At 33.9% G+C, this 16,267-nt stretch overlaps 2 protein-coding genes and 1 non-coding gene across 4 annotated transcripts in view; all 3 read left to right on the top strand.

Moving 5' to 3' along the window:
• The window catches only part of Sdc (Syndecan), a 419,218-nt gene extending 413,480 nt beyond the window's left edge, over nucleotides 1–5,738 (top strand). For both annotated transcript variants that reach the window (XM_068770615.1, XM_068770616.1), the window contains 2 exons: nucleotides 964–1,090; nucleotides 2,186–5,738. In XM_068770615.1, coding sequence (XP_068626716.1) covers nucleotides 964–1,090; nucleotides 2,186–2,358 — 300 coding nt within the window. In that variant the 3' untranslated portion in view covers nucleotides 2,359–5,738. The remainder of the gene's footprint in view (nucleotides 1–963; nucleotides 1,091–2,185) is intronic.
• A 1,805-nt stretch (nucleotides 5,739–7,543) lies between these two features.
• Nucleotides 7,544–7,623, top strand: TRNAL-UAG (transfer RNA leucine (anticodon UAG)). The gene has a single exon. It is a non-coding gene; the product is annotated as a tRNA-Leu (tRNA).
• A 6,014-nt stretch (nucleotides 7,624–13,637) lies between these two features.
• Nucleotides 13,638–15,677, top strand: LOC137926922 (uncharacterized). Its single transcript, XM_068770663.1, has 2 exons — nucleotides 13,638–13,735; nucleotides 13,985–15,677. The coding sequence occupies exons 1-2, from the start codon at nucleotides 13,666–13,668 to the stop codon at nucleotides 15,556–15,558; spliced, it is 1,644 nt and encodes a 547-aa protein (XP_068626764.1). The 5' UTR covers nucleotides 13,638–13,665; the 3' UTR covers nucleotides 15,559–15,677.
• Nucleotides 15,678–16,267: the final 590 nt, after the last annotated feature.

The following is a 16,267-nucleotide window of genomic DNA, read 5'->3' as shown; positions in this document are numbered from 1 at the left end:
TGCAATATCTGATAATCACCCCCTAATATATATGTATATATATAAATAAGTGTGTGTGTGTGTGTGTACGTGTGTGTGGTTCCCTGTAACAAATAGGAGATATGTTGATTAATATGAGAAGGAAAAGTAACCAAAAACAAAAGCTCTTCTACATGATTAAACAATCATTTGTCGTCGAACTTGACAGAAAATAATGATGGATAATGAGTAACGGCCTATCATCATCATTTCAGCCATAGAACGTCCACTGACAGAGATCTACCCCATAGATTCAAATTCCAATCCGATTGGAAGGGATCTGCATCCAGCATCTTCCAACTACACCACTTGTTTAGTAATGTAGTCTGCCCACTGACACTTGACAATCTACTGGGCTAGGCGTGTAAGAGCCAATAGTATGTTCGATAAGGCACTTAACAAAAGTATCTAAAGGAGAAATTGACGGGAGACACAAAACAGCACTAGATCCAGGAAGAAAGATACGACAGATACGACAAATCAGTTGAAAATAGAAAACGGAAATACGTTAAAACTACTATCTACGGATCTTCTCATTTCGTTCTATCTTTTAGAGAAATTCCGAGCATAATCAAAAAGAAGTCAGACTTCTTGGAACTATGTGTTTGCTAACAAGGGTCAGTCACTACTGTTAGTACACATTCGTCAGTGTACACCTTCTTCTTCTTAAAGTGCCATCTTCTTAAGAAAGTCTGCGGCCATTATGGTAATCTTAAACTTTGACTTCGCGGCTCTGAAGATCAAACGGAGCTCGTTCCAAACCACTGGCGTAAATTTTTCAGCCAGGAAAAAGTCTTCCGTCAATTCTTCGCTTTTCATAAATCTTACTATATACGATAAGTTGCAGTATCTCGTATTTTAAGTTTCTCACCGTGTCTCCTTGTATACTTGTATAATCATAGAACTAACTGCTGATGAAGCCTTGTCATGGACATCCGTTTTCAGGACTCGGATCAGTCGGGAACGCACGTCGACGTAGAAACCCGACCGTCCGATACAGGAGTGTTCATCATGAATGCGAAGCCAGAAGATCGCGCCACCAGCTTCTTCGCGCAGCCGGGCATCCTTGCTGGTATGTATTAATGTTACCGGTTAAAATATTAGTTTTTACCAGTTACCTAAAATTGATTAAAAGATAGTCCTGTGTTTTTCAAATACTTTAGTGCAATAGTTAAGGACGCGATCAAAAGAAACAGTACCGAAAAATGAAACAGGCCAGATAACATAGGTAAAATAACGAGTAAATGAAAAAGTTAAACAAAAATTGTAGACAAAATATGAAGATAATAATAAAATATATACAAAATAAAACTAGAAGTAATGTAGTAAATTCAAAATCTTGTAGAGCTCTGTCCAAAACCTGATAGAGATGTAAAAATCTTACTACTAAAAGCAGTGAGCGCCATCTAGTATGCATAATTCTCAACAATTTTTATCACTTATCGATTCAGTCAGAGAAAAACCTAATTAGATTGGGTAGATCTATTTCAGAAAAATATCGAACATTAAACTCAAGGCCGCTTAGTGAGCAATCGTTAACCTAAACTAAGTTGTACTAAATTCATGGATTCCCTCGAGTACCTTGGCCTGGGTCTGCAAAATTATATTTTACCTGATTGGGCAACTCCCTAGCTTTTAGATCGTGTGATTGTTTCTGAACGTCACTCATAGACCAATATATTGTAGATTTAACATGTCAAAAACCTGACATTAAAGGAGAGATAAATGTAATGTGAATATAGGAAAGTAAAAAATGTAATTAAGAAGGTACGTAAATTTAATAAAAAAGCAAACAAACAAAGAAAAAAAGGAAACAAAATTAATTTAAGCCTTTAGTATTCTGGTGGAAAGACGAAATTAAGGTGATGAATGCAAGGATGAGAAAAAATTGAAAGGAATGAAGTAATTTATATAAAAATTAAAGATAAATGAATAAATGACATTAAGAAGGAAAAAGATGAGACCAAAAAAGGGGCAACTCTATGAAAAAATAAATAAATTACATAATGTACTCAAAGTCAGTTTTCATATAAATTTATTATCTGAAAATTATTCCTGATAATTCCTATATTGGTTGATATATTGGTTATGTATAAGCTTTAGTGGCTTCTAAAACAATAGTCATGGTATATTACACATAGTTAATTTTAATTTGGTTTGATTCCAGCTGTCATCGGCGGAGCGGTGGTGGGGCTCCTTTGTGCGATCCTGGTGGTGATGTTCATAGTGTACCGCATGCGCAAGAAGGACGAGGGCTCCTACGCCCTCGACGAGCCCAAACGAAGCCCGGCCGCGGCCTCCTACGGGAAGGGCCACAACAACCGCGAGTTCTACGCGTGAGACGACACGGAACAAGCCACGCCGCATGTTTACTAGCCACACTTTAAATCTTATTTCGAATACAGATTAAAATTTTTAATTTTTGACAGTTTCGCGCCATTTGAATTCTTTCTGTCACCGCGGCGAATTGTTCTGTGATCGTCTCACGTTAAATATTAAACGAATCAATAATAAATTATAATTTATTTTTCACAACTTATTATGTACGGATTGTACGACCCGATGTACAAGTCGAGTACATTATTATGTTTGTAATGACGATGTTTTCATTCAATGATGGAAAAGAAATTGAATCTTATTATCAAATGAGACCAAGAGTTTTATCTCTCATAGCCTGCCATCTCGCCATATCATCGAAACGAGGAATAAAACGAAATCTTATTATGTCTCAATATTTACGTATTTGCTAAAATATTGTGGAAGTGTCATTTTGTAATAGAATCTAAATAGATCTTGTACTTTTCTGTAAAAATAAATGTGCCATCCGCTTTCATTAACTGTACATTGCTAACGCAGTAGTCTATTCTTACCATAGACGTAAATCTCTGTTTAGTCTGTGGTGCGTCCATATCTGTTTCTATAAATAATCTATATATATCGATTGTGTATTGAAATCACCTGTTTTAATCAATTATTGCAATAGATAATAAATCAAAGACAAATACCCACTTATTTAAGGTGCTTTAAGCAATAGTCGTTGTTTATTTTGTTTAAATGACACTGGAGCCTAATTTTGGTTCTCCTAATATACTATGGAGATTGCTTGAAGAGAACCAATTACTAAAGAACATTTGATCTAACTTTTAGGGTTTTTAGGCAACTAGCATTGTTACTGCTACATCTTAGTCACCCTGAGTCCCAACATGGCGGCATCATATCTATATAGATTATGGCAGCTAATTATAACATAAACATTATTGTTATAGACTTCTATATCTCGAATTTGTTCTGTTCTATGTATCTTTTTCATTTCTATTTCTTTTACACTTTCGGGATTTATTCTATTGTGTTCGTCTTTTAACGGTTTTTATTCTTATTAAAAGGGGTTTAAAAATATTTTTTATAATTATTAACTTTATAAAATTTTAAGACAATTTTGAATTAATTTTTAATTTAGTTTAATTCTATTATTAAGTTAAAATCATTCTCGTCATTTAATTCAATTTTTGATTGTTCTCTTTTAGGTTGTGCGACAAATATGAATATGATTAATTTATATTATACCTTTTTATTAATTTCGTAGTACTTTGTGCCATTTTCAGTGTTTAATCTTATTTAATGCTGTTTTATATGGTTCGACGATTTATTTTTTAATTTTTCAATAGTAAACGGTTGGAAATGAAATATATTTTTATCATCTATAACACAATCATTAACGTGTGTCGTTAGCTATTTATTCTAAGCAAGGTTAACTATTAATGTATGTATAAATATTGGAAATGGATTGAATCGACTATCAAACGTGGAATCATAGGTTTAAATATAGAGTTTTTAGACTATAACATATGATTTGTATTTAGTGTATCTACACCCAACTCGTTTTTTACACGATTTTGAAATAACGCGGTTTGGCAATAAGAATTAAGACACTCGCTCTGATTTTTTTAAGCACGAATACCTGATTTTCTTTCATTTAATTATAATTTTGACGAAGTTTACAAAAATTTTTACTACAACAAAATACTATTGGAGATATATGATTATGGTATAACTACCAATTTTAGGCCATTCCATAATAAGCGTTTAATAATAATATAGTAAAATTGGGCTTCGTTTTATAAAAATATTTGTTTTGATTTTCTAGAAATATGTTTCAATTTTCTCGTTTTTTAAAGCATGTACCTACCGTGTAACAATAGAGTTGGATGTATATACCTAAGCGCGAGAAATTTATATAAAATCATAGGAAATCAATGTACTTTTGTGTATCAATGCGCTTTTAAAAATCATTAAATAATAAAACATTCCCAACGGATCTACAGATTGTTGTGGCAATGTTCCTTACTAGAGAAACAAACTTACGTAAAAAAAGTACAGTCAAATGCAAAACCATAAATCGATAGTAAGTTATTGCGCCATAACAAACCCATTTGAACGCTCATTAGGGTAAGTACTGTACATTGTAAATGTAAATTCTTTTAGCACTAAAACTGAGTAAGTTAAATAGTAATATTTTGTAACCAAAAATAAATAACGGTAACTTACTCCGCGTAGAATTACGTATATATTTAAGTTTACTAAAACCGTAACAAAGCTTTCATAGCTTCGTGCTATGTTGATAAAAATAAGTTTTGCGAATAAAAATCAATATTTTATTTTAAAATCAATACTGGAGCATAGATAATAATAAAATAACTCAATTGATTTAATGAAATCGCATGAAATTAAATATAAAATTATTCACAGTTTATTTAAATATGACAATTTAATTTTTCAATATTTTACTCTGTGTTCATTTCTCCGAGGCTATACCAAATTACAAGAACACGTCAAAAACCTCAGCGTGGTCACAAATAATTTTCATTTGTTTTTAATTTTTTCTAGCATTGATATATGTATAAGTAAATTGACTAGCATAACTTATGATAAACATACGTAAGAAGGCATTTTGTGTTTTCTAAATGGTCTAAGTAATATTTTATTGTGAAAACGAAAGCATGTCCGTAATCTACACAGTTGCTTACATTTTGTTCCATCGAACTTGTGTCAGCGACTGTACTTTATAACTTTTGTAAATGTAAAGTTTATAACGAGGCTTATTTCATCGTTGACGTACATAGCATGACTCTTTACACTATTCCTATGGAGGGCACAAAACAAAAATGACTGCTACTTTTGAATCTTCTTTTACATTCTTATTTATACGTATTTTTTTCTATAAATATTTAAATGCCTTTTTATCACACTATTTCCACAGTACACTGAATTTTATAATGGACTTCATTCACTAACATAGACACATTTATATAGACTTGGTTTATAAAATGAATTTATTATTTTCTCACATAAGTTTTTACATCAAATAATACTTTTTTATTTTCCTCTGTTATATGATATATTTTTACGTAATATATTTGAGCACTCATGAAGTCTGATCATAAAAAAACTCAGTTTAAATATTATCAAATATCATATTCGTAATATCCTGTACGAAAAATCCTAAGACACTTACCTACACTGCAAGTTCCTTACTTACGCTGCTGTTTACTGATGAAATAAGCCTTTCAATGTATTTTGCACACGTCAAAGTTTTCGTTCTCTTGTAAGTGTCTGTTAGTGTTTATACTTTGGAACGTCTAGCGTAGGGTAGACATAAAAAATATCGGTGTCCACCTTGTAAATAATGCTCCTATACACTTAGGTAAATATACAAGGTCATTATGAACAATCTGTAGTTTTATTTACTTTTCCTAATATAGTTAAATATTGCTTAAGAATCATTAATTTCTATCGACACTTTCCTAAATGGTAGTACAGTTAGCTGCAAAAATCCTCACAATAATTCGACCTGCAGCATTTCAGGCTGTTTGGTCTTCTCAGCCATCCTGGAACTGGAATGCTTAACGCGTAGCAAATGACAACTCAGGCTGACGATGTCCGAGGGTGTCCGTTCGACTTACTTCTTATTAATTCTCGGTTGATGTTGATACTGTTAGCCTGGGTGCTTTTACAGCTTCATCGAACCAGAATTCACGTAGCGGAAGGGTCTGTGAATTTAAAAATAAACAGAGTTGGACGGGCGCGTTCCAGTTGCATGAAGTCGTTCGCAACGTAGTAAAACGCTCTACCCGAATAGGGCTGTGTAGTGTTGATGTTGTATGTAAGCGGCTAGGGACGGCCGTGGAGCACAGGCAAGCCAAGAAGGGATCCGGATCCAATCTCGGTTCACCCACGCTGTTCACGAATAGAGAACGGGTGGTTGCCCTCTAAAAATGGGTGTTATGGTGTGGTGATTAGCGTTTGGTTCTGTTGTATATTATGCGGTATCTTGTGCGGGGTGTCACAGGTCGAGATTGCTGGACCCGTTCAAGCAACTTCCTGACTACCAAAACTATTCAAACTAATAACTCCTCAAAATATGTCATTTAAGCTCCACTTACGTTTTTACCGAATATAGACAACACTCGCCAGACTACCATATGTCTTTCCATATAACATTGAAAACTAAGAAAATACCTGAGCCGTTTTCTTGTAGATGTAAAAAATAAGAACGTTTATTATTTCATATTTCATACTCTAATTTCTTATCAAACCATTACCATTATTAAACTTAACACTAACCTTTATCACCATCATCATATACGCTTATACAGCGATAAGAGGAGGCTCCAAGGATCCGATGATCGGTCTGGAGCTGCCCGGATCCAACGACTTCCCGGGACCTCAACTATATCGTCTAATGGGAGTCGTATCTAAGACGTGTCTTCTGACTCGTGGTTCCGCGTACTGGAGAACTTTTTGATTCCTTTGGACATAAAAAAACACTATTATAAAATAAAATATTTTATTGTTGTAAGAAAGTGATCAAATTCTGTAATTCTTAATTTTTTTCAAGCGAGATGTGTTCACATCATTTAGATTTACCCACTAGTTTGTTTCTTAGTCAAATATTGGGTTTGACTCTGCCTTATTAAATGCCGCAGTTAGTTTATGAACATAAAAAATAACCTAAAAGCTTGGCGGCCTTCTAATATTATTTCCTTAAAAAATATCTCATGCGTCATGTTTCTTTGAAACTGATGACGTTATATAAGGAAAATCAAAATGTAGGATTACATTTCTCTATATACATAAACACTATTTAATTTCGGCCGACACGTTAAAGGTTATGCAGAAACATTTATATTAACGCCATCTATACATTATAACACGTAACTATGTGATATAATAACGCAACAACTAGGTGGCGCTTTCTGTAAAATTTCAAACTTCGTAATAAAATAATGGTATTACTCAACTTTTACCACAAGAGGATAATTATCGTTTTTCATTATTTCGCTATTTATAATATAGTATGATAATATAAAAAGTATGAGACTTTAAAAATTGAGACTTAATTTATTAATCTTAGGTGCATTAAATATTATTCATGATAATAACTATGTATAAAATTTGTAATATCATATATAAATTATCTTTTAATATCTTTGCTTTATAATACATTATTTCAAAATATGTTACGCAAGGCAGCGTGGCCGAGTGGTCTAAGGCGCTGGTTTTAGGCACCAGTCCGAAAGGGCGTGGGTTCGAATCCCACCGCTGTCAAATACTTTTTGCTACATAAATTACTTTTTCGAAATTTTTAACTTAGAATAATAATTGCATGATGAAGCAGAGGTAAGCAACATGCGGCTCTCGGGCCTAGATTAAAATTTCTACCTTATGTTTATAATATATATACAATTTTATGTATACAATACCCACATGATTTTGACAAAGTTATTCGAAAAAGTATAACTTTGAGTTATTGAAGAGAGAAATAAAAAACTTTTTTCTGTAAAGTTTAAACTGTTACGAATGTACGCTTAGTCTAATCCTCATTGAAGTTAATCCTATATATACATACAATTCTTAAAGTCGCATAATAGATTTTTTGTACTTTAGTACTTTGTATTTTAATTGGAAGTTTATTCGCTAGTTAAGTTAGATTACACTAACTAATAAGAGCAGTCAACAAGAGTTGGTTATATAGCTCGCATATTATTAATTCGCCATTCATATGGAATACGGTTAAATAAAATAATTAGGCTCTATTTCATCGTAAAAAATACAAAGTCATCACTACTTTCACGTCCATGAGAAGTCAAAATATTAATTAACTCTGAGCTAATAAATCAAGTTCGTCTAACCGGCGCGCTTAATAAACAAAGGTCATAAATTTACTAGAGAAGTTGCTAGGGTTGTCAAAAGTAATTATCAATAAAATTTTATTTATTAAAGTTTTATAAATAAATAATCGATTTAAAATGAGTAACTTAAGTATAACTTAGTTTGTATTTAATATTTTCCTTTGAGATTATTTTTTCTTTAACAAATTTTTAAGGTCTACGAAAGACAGGACCAGGCCGTTTCCAAACGAAAATCTACAGGTGGAACTAATGTCCAGGAAAAGACGTCTTATAGCTGAAACGGCGATGATAAACAAAAAGCGTTGACTGTGTTATTTGTCCTATTTACATCAGTGTAATTCTGCATAGTTTTTTTTTAAGTTTTTAATTGTCAACCTCTCAAGTCAAATATAGTAATGATTGCTCACTTCTATTTGCGTTACATACAAGATACGCCCCGATGATGTAAGCTAGTGTTTCCTAACATGGAGCCCACGTCCCACAGGGGGGCAATTTAATTATTAAGTGGAGGGAATTCAAAACCATACTTTAAAGTGAGAATTTTTAATTTTAATATATATCTTGTGCTCCAATAGATTTGAGTTTATAAATTAAACACGAGACTTTGATAGTTACATTAGGCATCATTAGTCAGTAATTCATGATATTAAGTCTGTTAACCAATGAACTGTTTTTTTTTAATGTTAACATGACTTTTACGAACTACGCCAATTACCTTTCCGATTAATAAAAATCTATTTTCAAAAGTGTTTTAAATATATTTTATGTACATATTTATACACGAATTTGACAACCTTAAAGCTAGTACGGTCGAGATCAGACCGCGGATCAAAAACCACGCAGATCAATCATGACGAGCACGATCGTTAAACAACGCCCGCGAAAAATTTGGCCACGGCAATAGAACACAGAGTAATTACTTAATATAGAGAGATTAATAAAATATACTTTTAGAAATAGTATCACCAATGAAAATCATATATCAGTTTTTCCGAAGTCATTACCATAATTTTGAAGATTTCCAATACAACACAGTTCCGAAAAATCGTATTATATTCGACTAACAGCGTAACATCTTGACAGATCTGACCGCACCAGCAGTTTAAGCAACAACTCTCCTTTGTGCTTACTAACAGGACTTCATAAATATTCACAAAATATATCATAGAGATGATCACGAAGTTTTATCATTCAATTTTAATGAATAAAACTTCGTTGCGCTACCTATTAGGGGGACCGGCAAGTAATATCGTTTCTGTCGACATATTTTACAGAAAAACCGATTCAATTTTACCGCTCTGGTATTTAAAATTTGAATGCTAGATTGCGAAAGGTTGTTGATAACGAAGGTGAATATATTGTTGGTTAGAAATAAAAACTTGTTAAAAATGTAGTCGCGTGAATTTAACTCAAGAAAGCGTCATTACTTTCCGGTCCCCGTAATATAATAACGGTGGAGGTTTTCAAACCTGAACCTTATCTTTATCTTAGCCTATGATTCTCTATCTCTGTATTACTCTATGTCACGGATTACTTCCTGTTAAAGCGACATTTTCAATTGATTATTAAAAAGAAAGTAATCTTGATTGGACATAATATATTAGATATGCTATTTATCTCTTCGTTCCAGACTCGCTATGAAACCACCTGGTGTGAAATGAATTAATATATTTTTTTTTACTTTTAAACGAATCATATTATTATCAAGTATATATGTATAGTTAGATCTATACAAGCCTCGGAATTACACATATAACCATAAAATTCCTTTAATATACACATGGGTGTGTATAAGAAATTTAGACCACAGGCTTAGATTCTTTAAATTTGGTAATAATATTATAGATAGAATGAAAATAAACAAAAAGAAATTTAATATCTATATATGTCACGCTACACGTTACTTATTTAATCTTAATATTACTTCAACCCAGCTGGGATATAACGCAAGCGAGCACCACAACATAGCGCAAAAATATTAATATATAACTCAATAAACAATATTATAATTTTTCATTGTTAAAATTTGTTTGCTTTTTAGAAGTTACAAATTCAAAATACTTAAGGTGAAGAACGCCTAAGAAACACCATACATTTATACATTCATCCGTTTAAAGCTGTTACTCTTCCAACCAATCATTCTGTATAATATAATTCAAATATGTGTCTAATTATGGAGTTTTAACCAACATCAACTTAATGTTGCGCCTTGTATTTCTAGACTTTACAGTTTAATACCGAACTGCATTGCACATAAAACTTGAACAAAAGGTTCAAATCATGTGGCCGAATAATTTTAAGACCATAAAAATATACAGTTATGAAAACGATTTTAGTGTAGTCCAAACCGGCCCACGTAGAAACTGCATCCTGCTTTGAAACTAGATACTAATATGTTAAAAAATTTAATAAATTATAAAATTGCGAGTGTATACGTTGTATTCATCGCTATTCTTAATAATTATGCAAATGAAACTGCAGCATCCATCATTGCTATTGTTAAAAAAAATATATGACTTTCAATTTTTCAGAGACACGCTAGAGTTATCTTCGACTGAACTAATTAAGGCGTTAAATTAAAATAATCCCTATATATAGCGTTATATACATTACATCAAAGTATTTTTCAATAAAAATGTACTTTAATGTTCTTATAAATTCCGTATTAATCGGAAGTTAAATTTGAACATGAAAAACGCAACATCACAGAATTTTAAATTTCAAAACCTTCGATAGCTTTGCATTATAAAAGAATATTATCTGACATGAGGAGAACATCATCAAACTTCAACTTTATACCTCACGGGCCCTTCTGTTCTGTGAACTCATGTCAGATTAAGCTGTAAAGGGCTAACAGCACTAATTTTATCACGAACAATGCAAATATCAACCGTATGAAACAAAATAAACCTTTTTTTTATTTCTTCGTGTAATTATCCACATAAAACTGTGATCAAAAAATAAGGAGAACTTGTTTATTAACCGTAATTTTTTATTTATTCTTTCAAATCAATTTCATCCCCTTCAAAGTAATTCCCGTCCGAAAAACGCACTATTTCCAATGCTTCTCCAGTTTCGAAACGGAAAAGAGTTTTTCGTTTGTTTTTCCCGTATAACCTTAAATGCCTTCGATTCGGTTTTTATTTAATCAATCGTGTCTAATAGGGATCCCCGCGTTGGTCAATTGAGTTTACTGAAAAGTCGCAAGTCGCACGAAGCCAAATCAGGCAAATGTGGTGGTTGCGGAACGATATCAGTCAAAATTTTGGCGCTTTTTTCCAAAAAATTGTGTGATTTTGGCACCAATCGAGACTCGACACGGCTGAGCCAGATGATATTCCAAGTTTTGACAAACGGACTTTTGGCAAATGTTATAGACAGTCCTACCAACTTAGCAAAAAATATTACCTGCCTTTTTTAATGCCTAGGAGTTTTAAATGACAATTTTACATTACTTTTTAACCACAGTATAAATTATTTAAAGCATCATGAGGATGCCAGAAGAGCTCAATTTAGTAGAAACTAGGATGAGATTGAACTCCCCTAAAACGCACCTTAAAGAGCCTTGATTAACTCATTGACCCCTGAGTCCAAATGTACCTTGATCTAAAAGCCTACAACAAATTCAAATGATTTTTTTTTTGTTATCTTTAATAATATGCTTAATACATGAAATTAGAGATTCATTCCCAAGCTCTATTATCACATAAAAAATCCATTATACTTTCATACTACTTTCTTAATGTTTCCAATTCTTGCTATACTGTGAACGTGTGTCTCTAGGAGAACATGGCAGCGGCGTTAATATAGACCAAATAATACGTCAATATCTATGTTATAACATAATTTTTTTTATTAGCTTAAAAGATATGTGATATGCATAAATTGGTCACTTATTAAAACATAGTCACTTTGCTTTTGATCAGTATTTTTTTAAATCTTTTATGTGCAAAGCTCCACCTTAGCCTTTCTGCTATCCTAACGCCCCACTATGTAACAAATTAAATTTATATATTAAAACGAAAGGGTAAAACTCGTGTCGAATCGTCTTTTGTATTGCCCCCCTAATAATCAAATTGGCCCCCTGTGGGGCGCAGGCCCTCTCGTTGGGAACCACTGCTTTATATGGATAAATCTTTCTCAAGCTTTTTTCTTGTAACTACCATAATTAAATTTGTTTTCCCGGAATAGTGGCTTTTCGCCACCATCTTAAGATAACGTTATAATATTTAAATAAAACCGTTATACATTATTTATAATAAACAAACGATTCGCTGCAGGGTTAATTATTTCTGAAAATATACACATTTGTATAGGGTATACCATACATAATTTAACAGATAATGAGCTATACATACACCCGTTTAAAGTTGTTATACATAACTAAACAAACAGAATAAACGTAAAAATATACGTGTATACGTGGTTCACTTAAAGTAGATTTAAAATTTTATCAACACTTATATTGCTGTACTACGGGTACTATCGGACTAAACCCTGCTGTCCTTGTCGCTTCAGTTAAAAAAAAATAAGTGTTCCACCACATGAAAAAAAATTGTATGTTATACTACATCATTACTTTTTTTATTAAATAGAATTTAAACTCATAGGTTATCATAATTAACTAAATCATCATATTATCATAACTAACTAAATTTTAAATTCGAACGTATATTCACATTTATAAATATGCAGCCAAAGCTTTTGTATGTACAAAAGACTATTGTGATATTTACACTGTTTTATAGTTTTGACTTGTTTTATTATGTATCTTATTAATATTAATTTATTTGCCTATGTATTTTGCATTTACGAAAATAATCAATAAATAAATGAAATAAAATTAAATTTCGAAAATAAATAAGCCATCTTGAGTCTTACGTTGATAAACATCATTAAACAGTGCTACAGTTATTTCATTGTTTTTATTTACCCTACATTCACTAAGGTGGTTTAATAAAAATACCAATTTTAGCGGTTAAACCGAGATAAGTGAGCATGCATCAGACAGATAATCATAATAAGATTATCGTAATTACATCACCGACAGTTACAAGTACGCAGCGCTAAGATGCAAGCAGGAAACAGTTTCAGTAATGTCACTAAGTTCTAAGAAAAATTTGTAGCAAGGACATAAAAGGCGAGATCTCAACGCGAGATATTTTTTACAATATAAAGATGAACAGGTCAGTGCACTCGAAATATGTTCAGTATTGGTGCTAAATGTGAAGTTTCAAATCAAAATCGCTTCATTAAAAAGGACACCATTCGCTATCATAAATAACCGTAACCTATCATCTATATTTACGACCGGCCGCAACATTTCTAGGTGAAGTTCACGACTTTTAGGCCAAACGTGGCCCGTTGTGGTCGACCGAGTTAAGTATATAAACTCGGAGAAATGCTCTCACCGTATCAGTTCCTTCCAACGTCCGCTGTCGTAAAGGCATTACATATCATGGCGGCAAAGTTCATCGCAGCCTTGGCTTTCGTGGCCCTGTGTCGCTCCTCCCCAGTTCAGATGAATGGTAAGTTTTTTTAGCAGTTCCTTATTTTTTCATTAATTTCTTCTAAAAATCGATAATATGGATTCCTTAAGAAAAAATCAGAATAAAGTTAAAAAATAATGTCTCCTAAGGCCGCTCCCTGCCAGTGTATGGGAACTTTTTAAGAGAGGCCTATACCCAGTGAACGCGAAACGGCTGAAATATTTATGTTTGTGAAATTTATTAAGTTACCTAGAAATATACTGAAAAAAAATATAATTTCTTCCGCAGGTATAATGTATCGTGAAGGTCGTAATTTCCCAGACAACAGCATGAATAGACCGGAATTAGTCGGCACACAATTTCCTCCGAGTCAAGGATTCGTAGAAGTTTTCCCGGGTAATGCTGTAGCCCAGGCAGAAGCTTTCGAAATTCCTAGTAACAGTGCAGCTGCTGTAATTCAAAACGGAGCATATTTCCCGATTCCACCACCGACTACTTTAGTGTCGTACCAAAACTTTGAAGTGCCAAATGGAGTCGGCTATGTTGTGCCTTCGTCAGCACAGTCTGCATCCTCAGTTTCCTCCCATGGATCTGGCTCCGCCCAGTCATCAGCTCATACACAGGGCCTCGGTACTTACGGTATTACATCATCAAACGCCAACACCTACGGGCCAGGCTTTGGGTCCGCCTCGTCGATGGCAAACAACGGTCACGATTCAACCGGAACATCAGCTCAAGTCCAAGGAAATGGATTAAATTCAGCTAGTTCAAATGCGCAGAGTGGTCTCGGCACATCATCGGCCGATACCCAAGTGAACGGAGGTTTCGGTTCCGCGTCTTCATCAGCTAAAAATACGGCAGGAAGCTCAGCCGATACTTCTGCAAACGTACAAGGATACGGATCGTCTGCTAACGCGAACGCACACAGCACTCCCGGAACTGCCATAACTTATACTAAAACAAACAAAAACGGCATTAAATGGCAATTTGGAACCCTGTATGGAACTCCATCTAACATCGCCAATGTACACGCTGAAAGTCAATCAGGGTCAGGAATTGCTAAGTCGTCCGCACATACCAATGGTGTCGGATCAACCCAGTCAAGTGCCAATTCAGTAGGACAAGGTTTAGCTAATGCTAACGCTAATGTTAACGGAGTCGGATTTGCCAATTCAGTTGCCAATTCTCAAGCACCTGGACACGGGGCTGTTTCATCGAGCGCAAATACAAACGGTTTCGGAAACGCAATATCGTCTGCCTCTAACGGAGTTAACTCTGCTAATTCAATTGCCAGCTCACATGGACAAGTGAACCCGATTGTTGATGGCCAAGGATATGTTGCACCTTTACTTCCGACTACAAACGGAATAGGTTCCGCTCAATCTGCGGCGAATGTCCATGGATACATGGCGAAATCAGACGCCAGCGCTCAAGGATCTTATGGATCCGGATATGCGAATGCCGCAACAAATAATGGTTACGGCTCAGCCAATTCATTGGCCAATAGCGGCGCCGGTTCAGCTAAATCGTCCGCAAATGTTAACGGTTTGGGTTACGGTTCGCTAAACTCAAACGCAAACGTCAACGGCGTGGGCTACGCTAAGTCCTCCGCGAACGGAAACGGCTTGGGTTATGGTTCGGCAGTCTCGTCCGTTAATGGTTTAGGTTCTAGTAGCTCCAACGCGGTTTCACATGGGCCTGGCTTTGGTTCTCACACCATCGCCAACGCCCACTCATCTGGATCAGGACGCGCCTCGTCTTATGTGAAGACTCAAGGCGTTCACACTGCGTTTCGAGTAGTCAACTCGTCCGCCAACACAAATGGGTTTGGATCTGCGTCAGCCAATGCTCAGAGCTCCTAAATAATATTCGAGCACACAGCAACTACTTCAAGACGACTTAACTTCAATAACTTACTTGTCTTGATGTGTTTGCAATCAACGAAACACTTGTATTCACTTTGATATTTATTTGTACCCTTGTCTTTCACGCCATGTTAATGAGTAATCCATCATACACGTGTTCATATTAATAATAAATGAAATTAATTAATTTTCATTTTTTATTTCAAACATAATACGTATATAAGTAACCGCCCCACGTTTAAGATAACAAAGTCTGAGTGTTTTTATATCTAATACAATACCTTATAATTAAAGACAATATAAATTTTAAATTGTAATTTATTAATTGCTGATCAGTTTTAAAGTTGCTTTAAAAATTCCTACCTTAACCTAATAAAAATATTTTCAAAAAATCAAAAATAAAATAATTGAAAAAAATAACTGTCGTTGTTAACACATTACCTGTGCATATACAATATGTAGCATACATATTACTAATTCTTTTTGGAAACAAAAATAATCTCTGTGTTTAAAGTCACAAGTCGAAAATGCAGTTACAGGAGCTACCATAGCCAGCCGAGGGAAAAGAACATAAGTGCTGTCATTGCGAGTGTTGACGATGGTTTTGGTAGCACTATAATACACTAGTTCATAATGTTCATCATATTCATCATCATAAACAACAATCTGGTTTTTCCATATATTTTCAATAGGATCGGCTGGAAAG

Source organism: Battus philenor, unplaced genomic scaffold (genome assembly GCF_028537555.1).
Source record: "Battus philenor isolate CCGP_79_NKW_IND1 unplaced genomic scaffold, ilBatPhil1.0.hap1 SCAF_3, whole genome shotgun sequence".
NCBI lineage: Eukaryota > Metazoa > Arthropoda > Insecta > Lepidoptera > Papilionidae > Battus > Battus philenor.
Note: the sequence above shows the minus strand (reverse complement) of the source record. Positions and strands in the feature narration are given on the sequence as shown.

What these genes read in the sequence shown, in the direction of transcription:
- LOC137926922 (XM_068770663.1), top strand. Translation starts at nt 13,666, where the DNA reads ATGGCGGCAAAGTTCATCGCAGCCTTGGCTTTCGTGGCCCTGTGTCGC. An exon ending in CTCCCCAGTTCAGATGAATG is followed by an intron (nt 13,736 to 13,984) that starts GTAAGTTTTTTT and finishes TTTCTTCCGCAG; the next exon opens with GTATAATGTATCGTGAAGGT.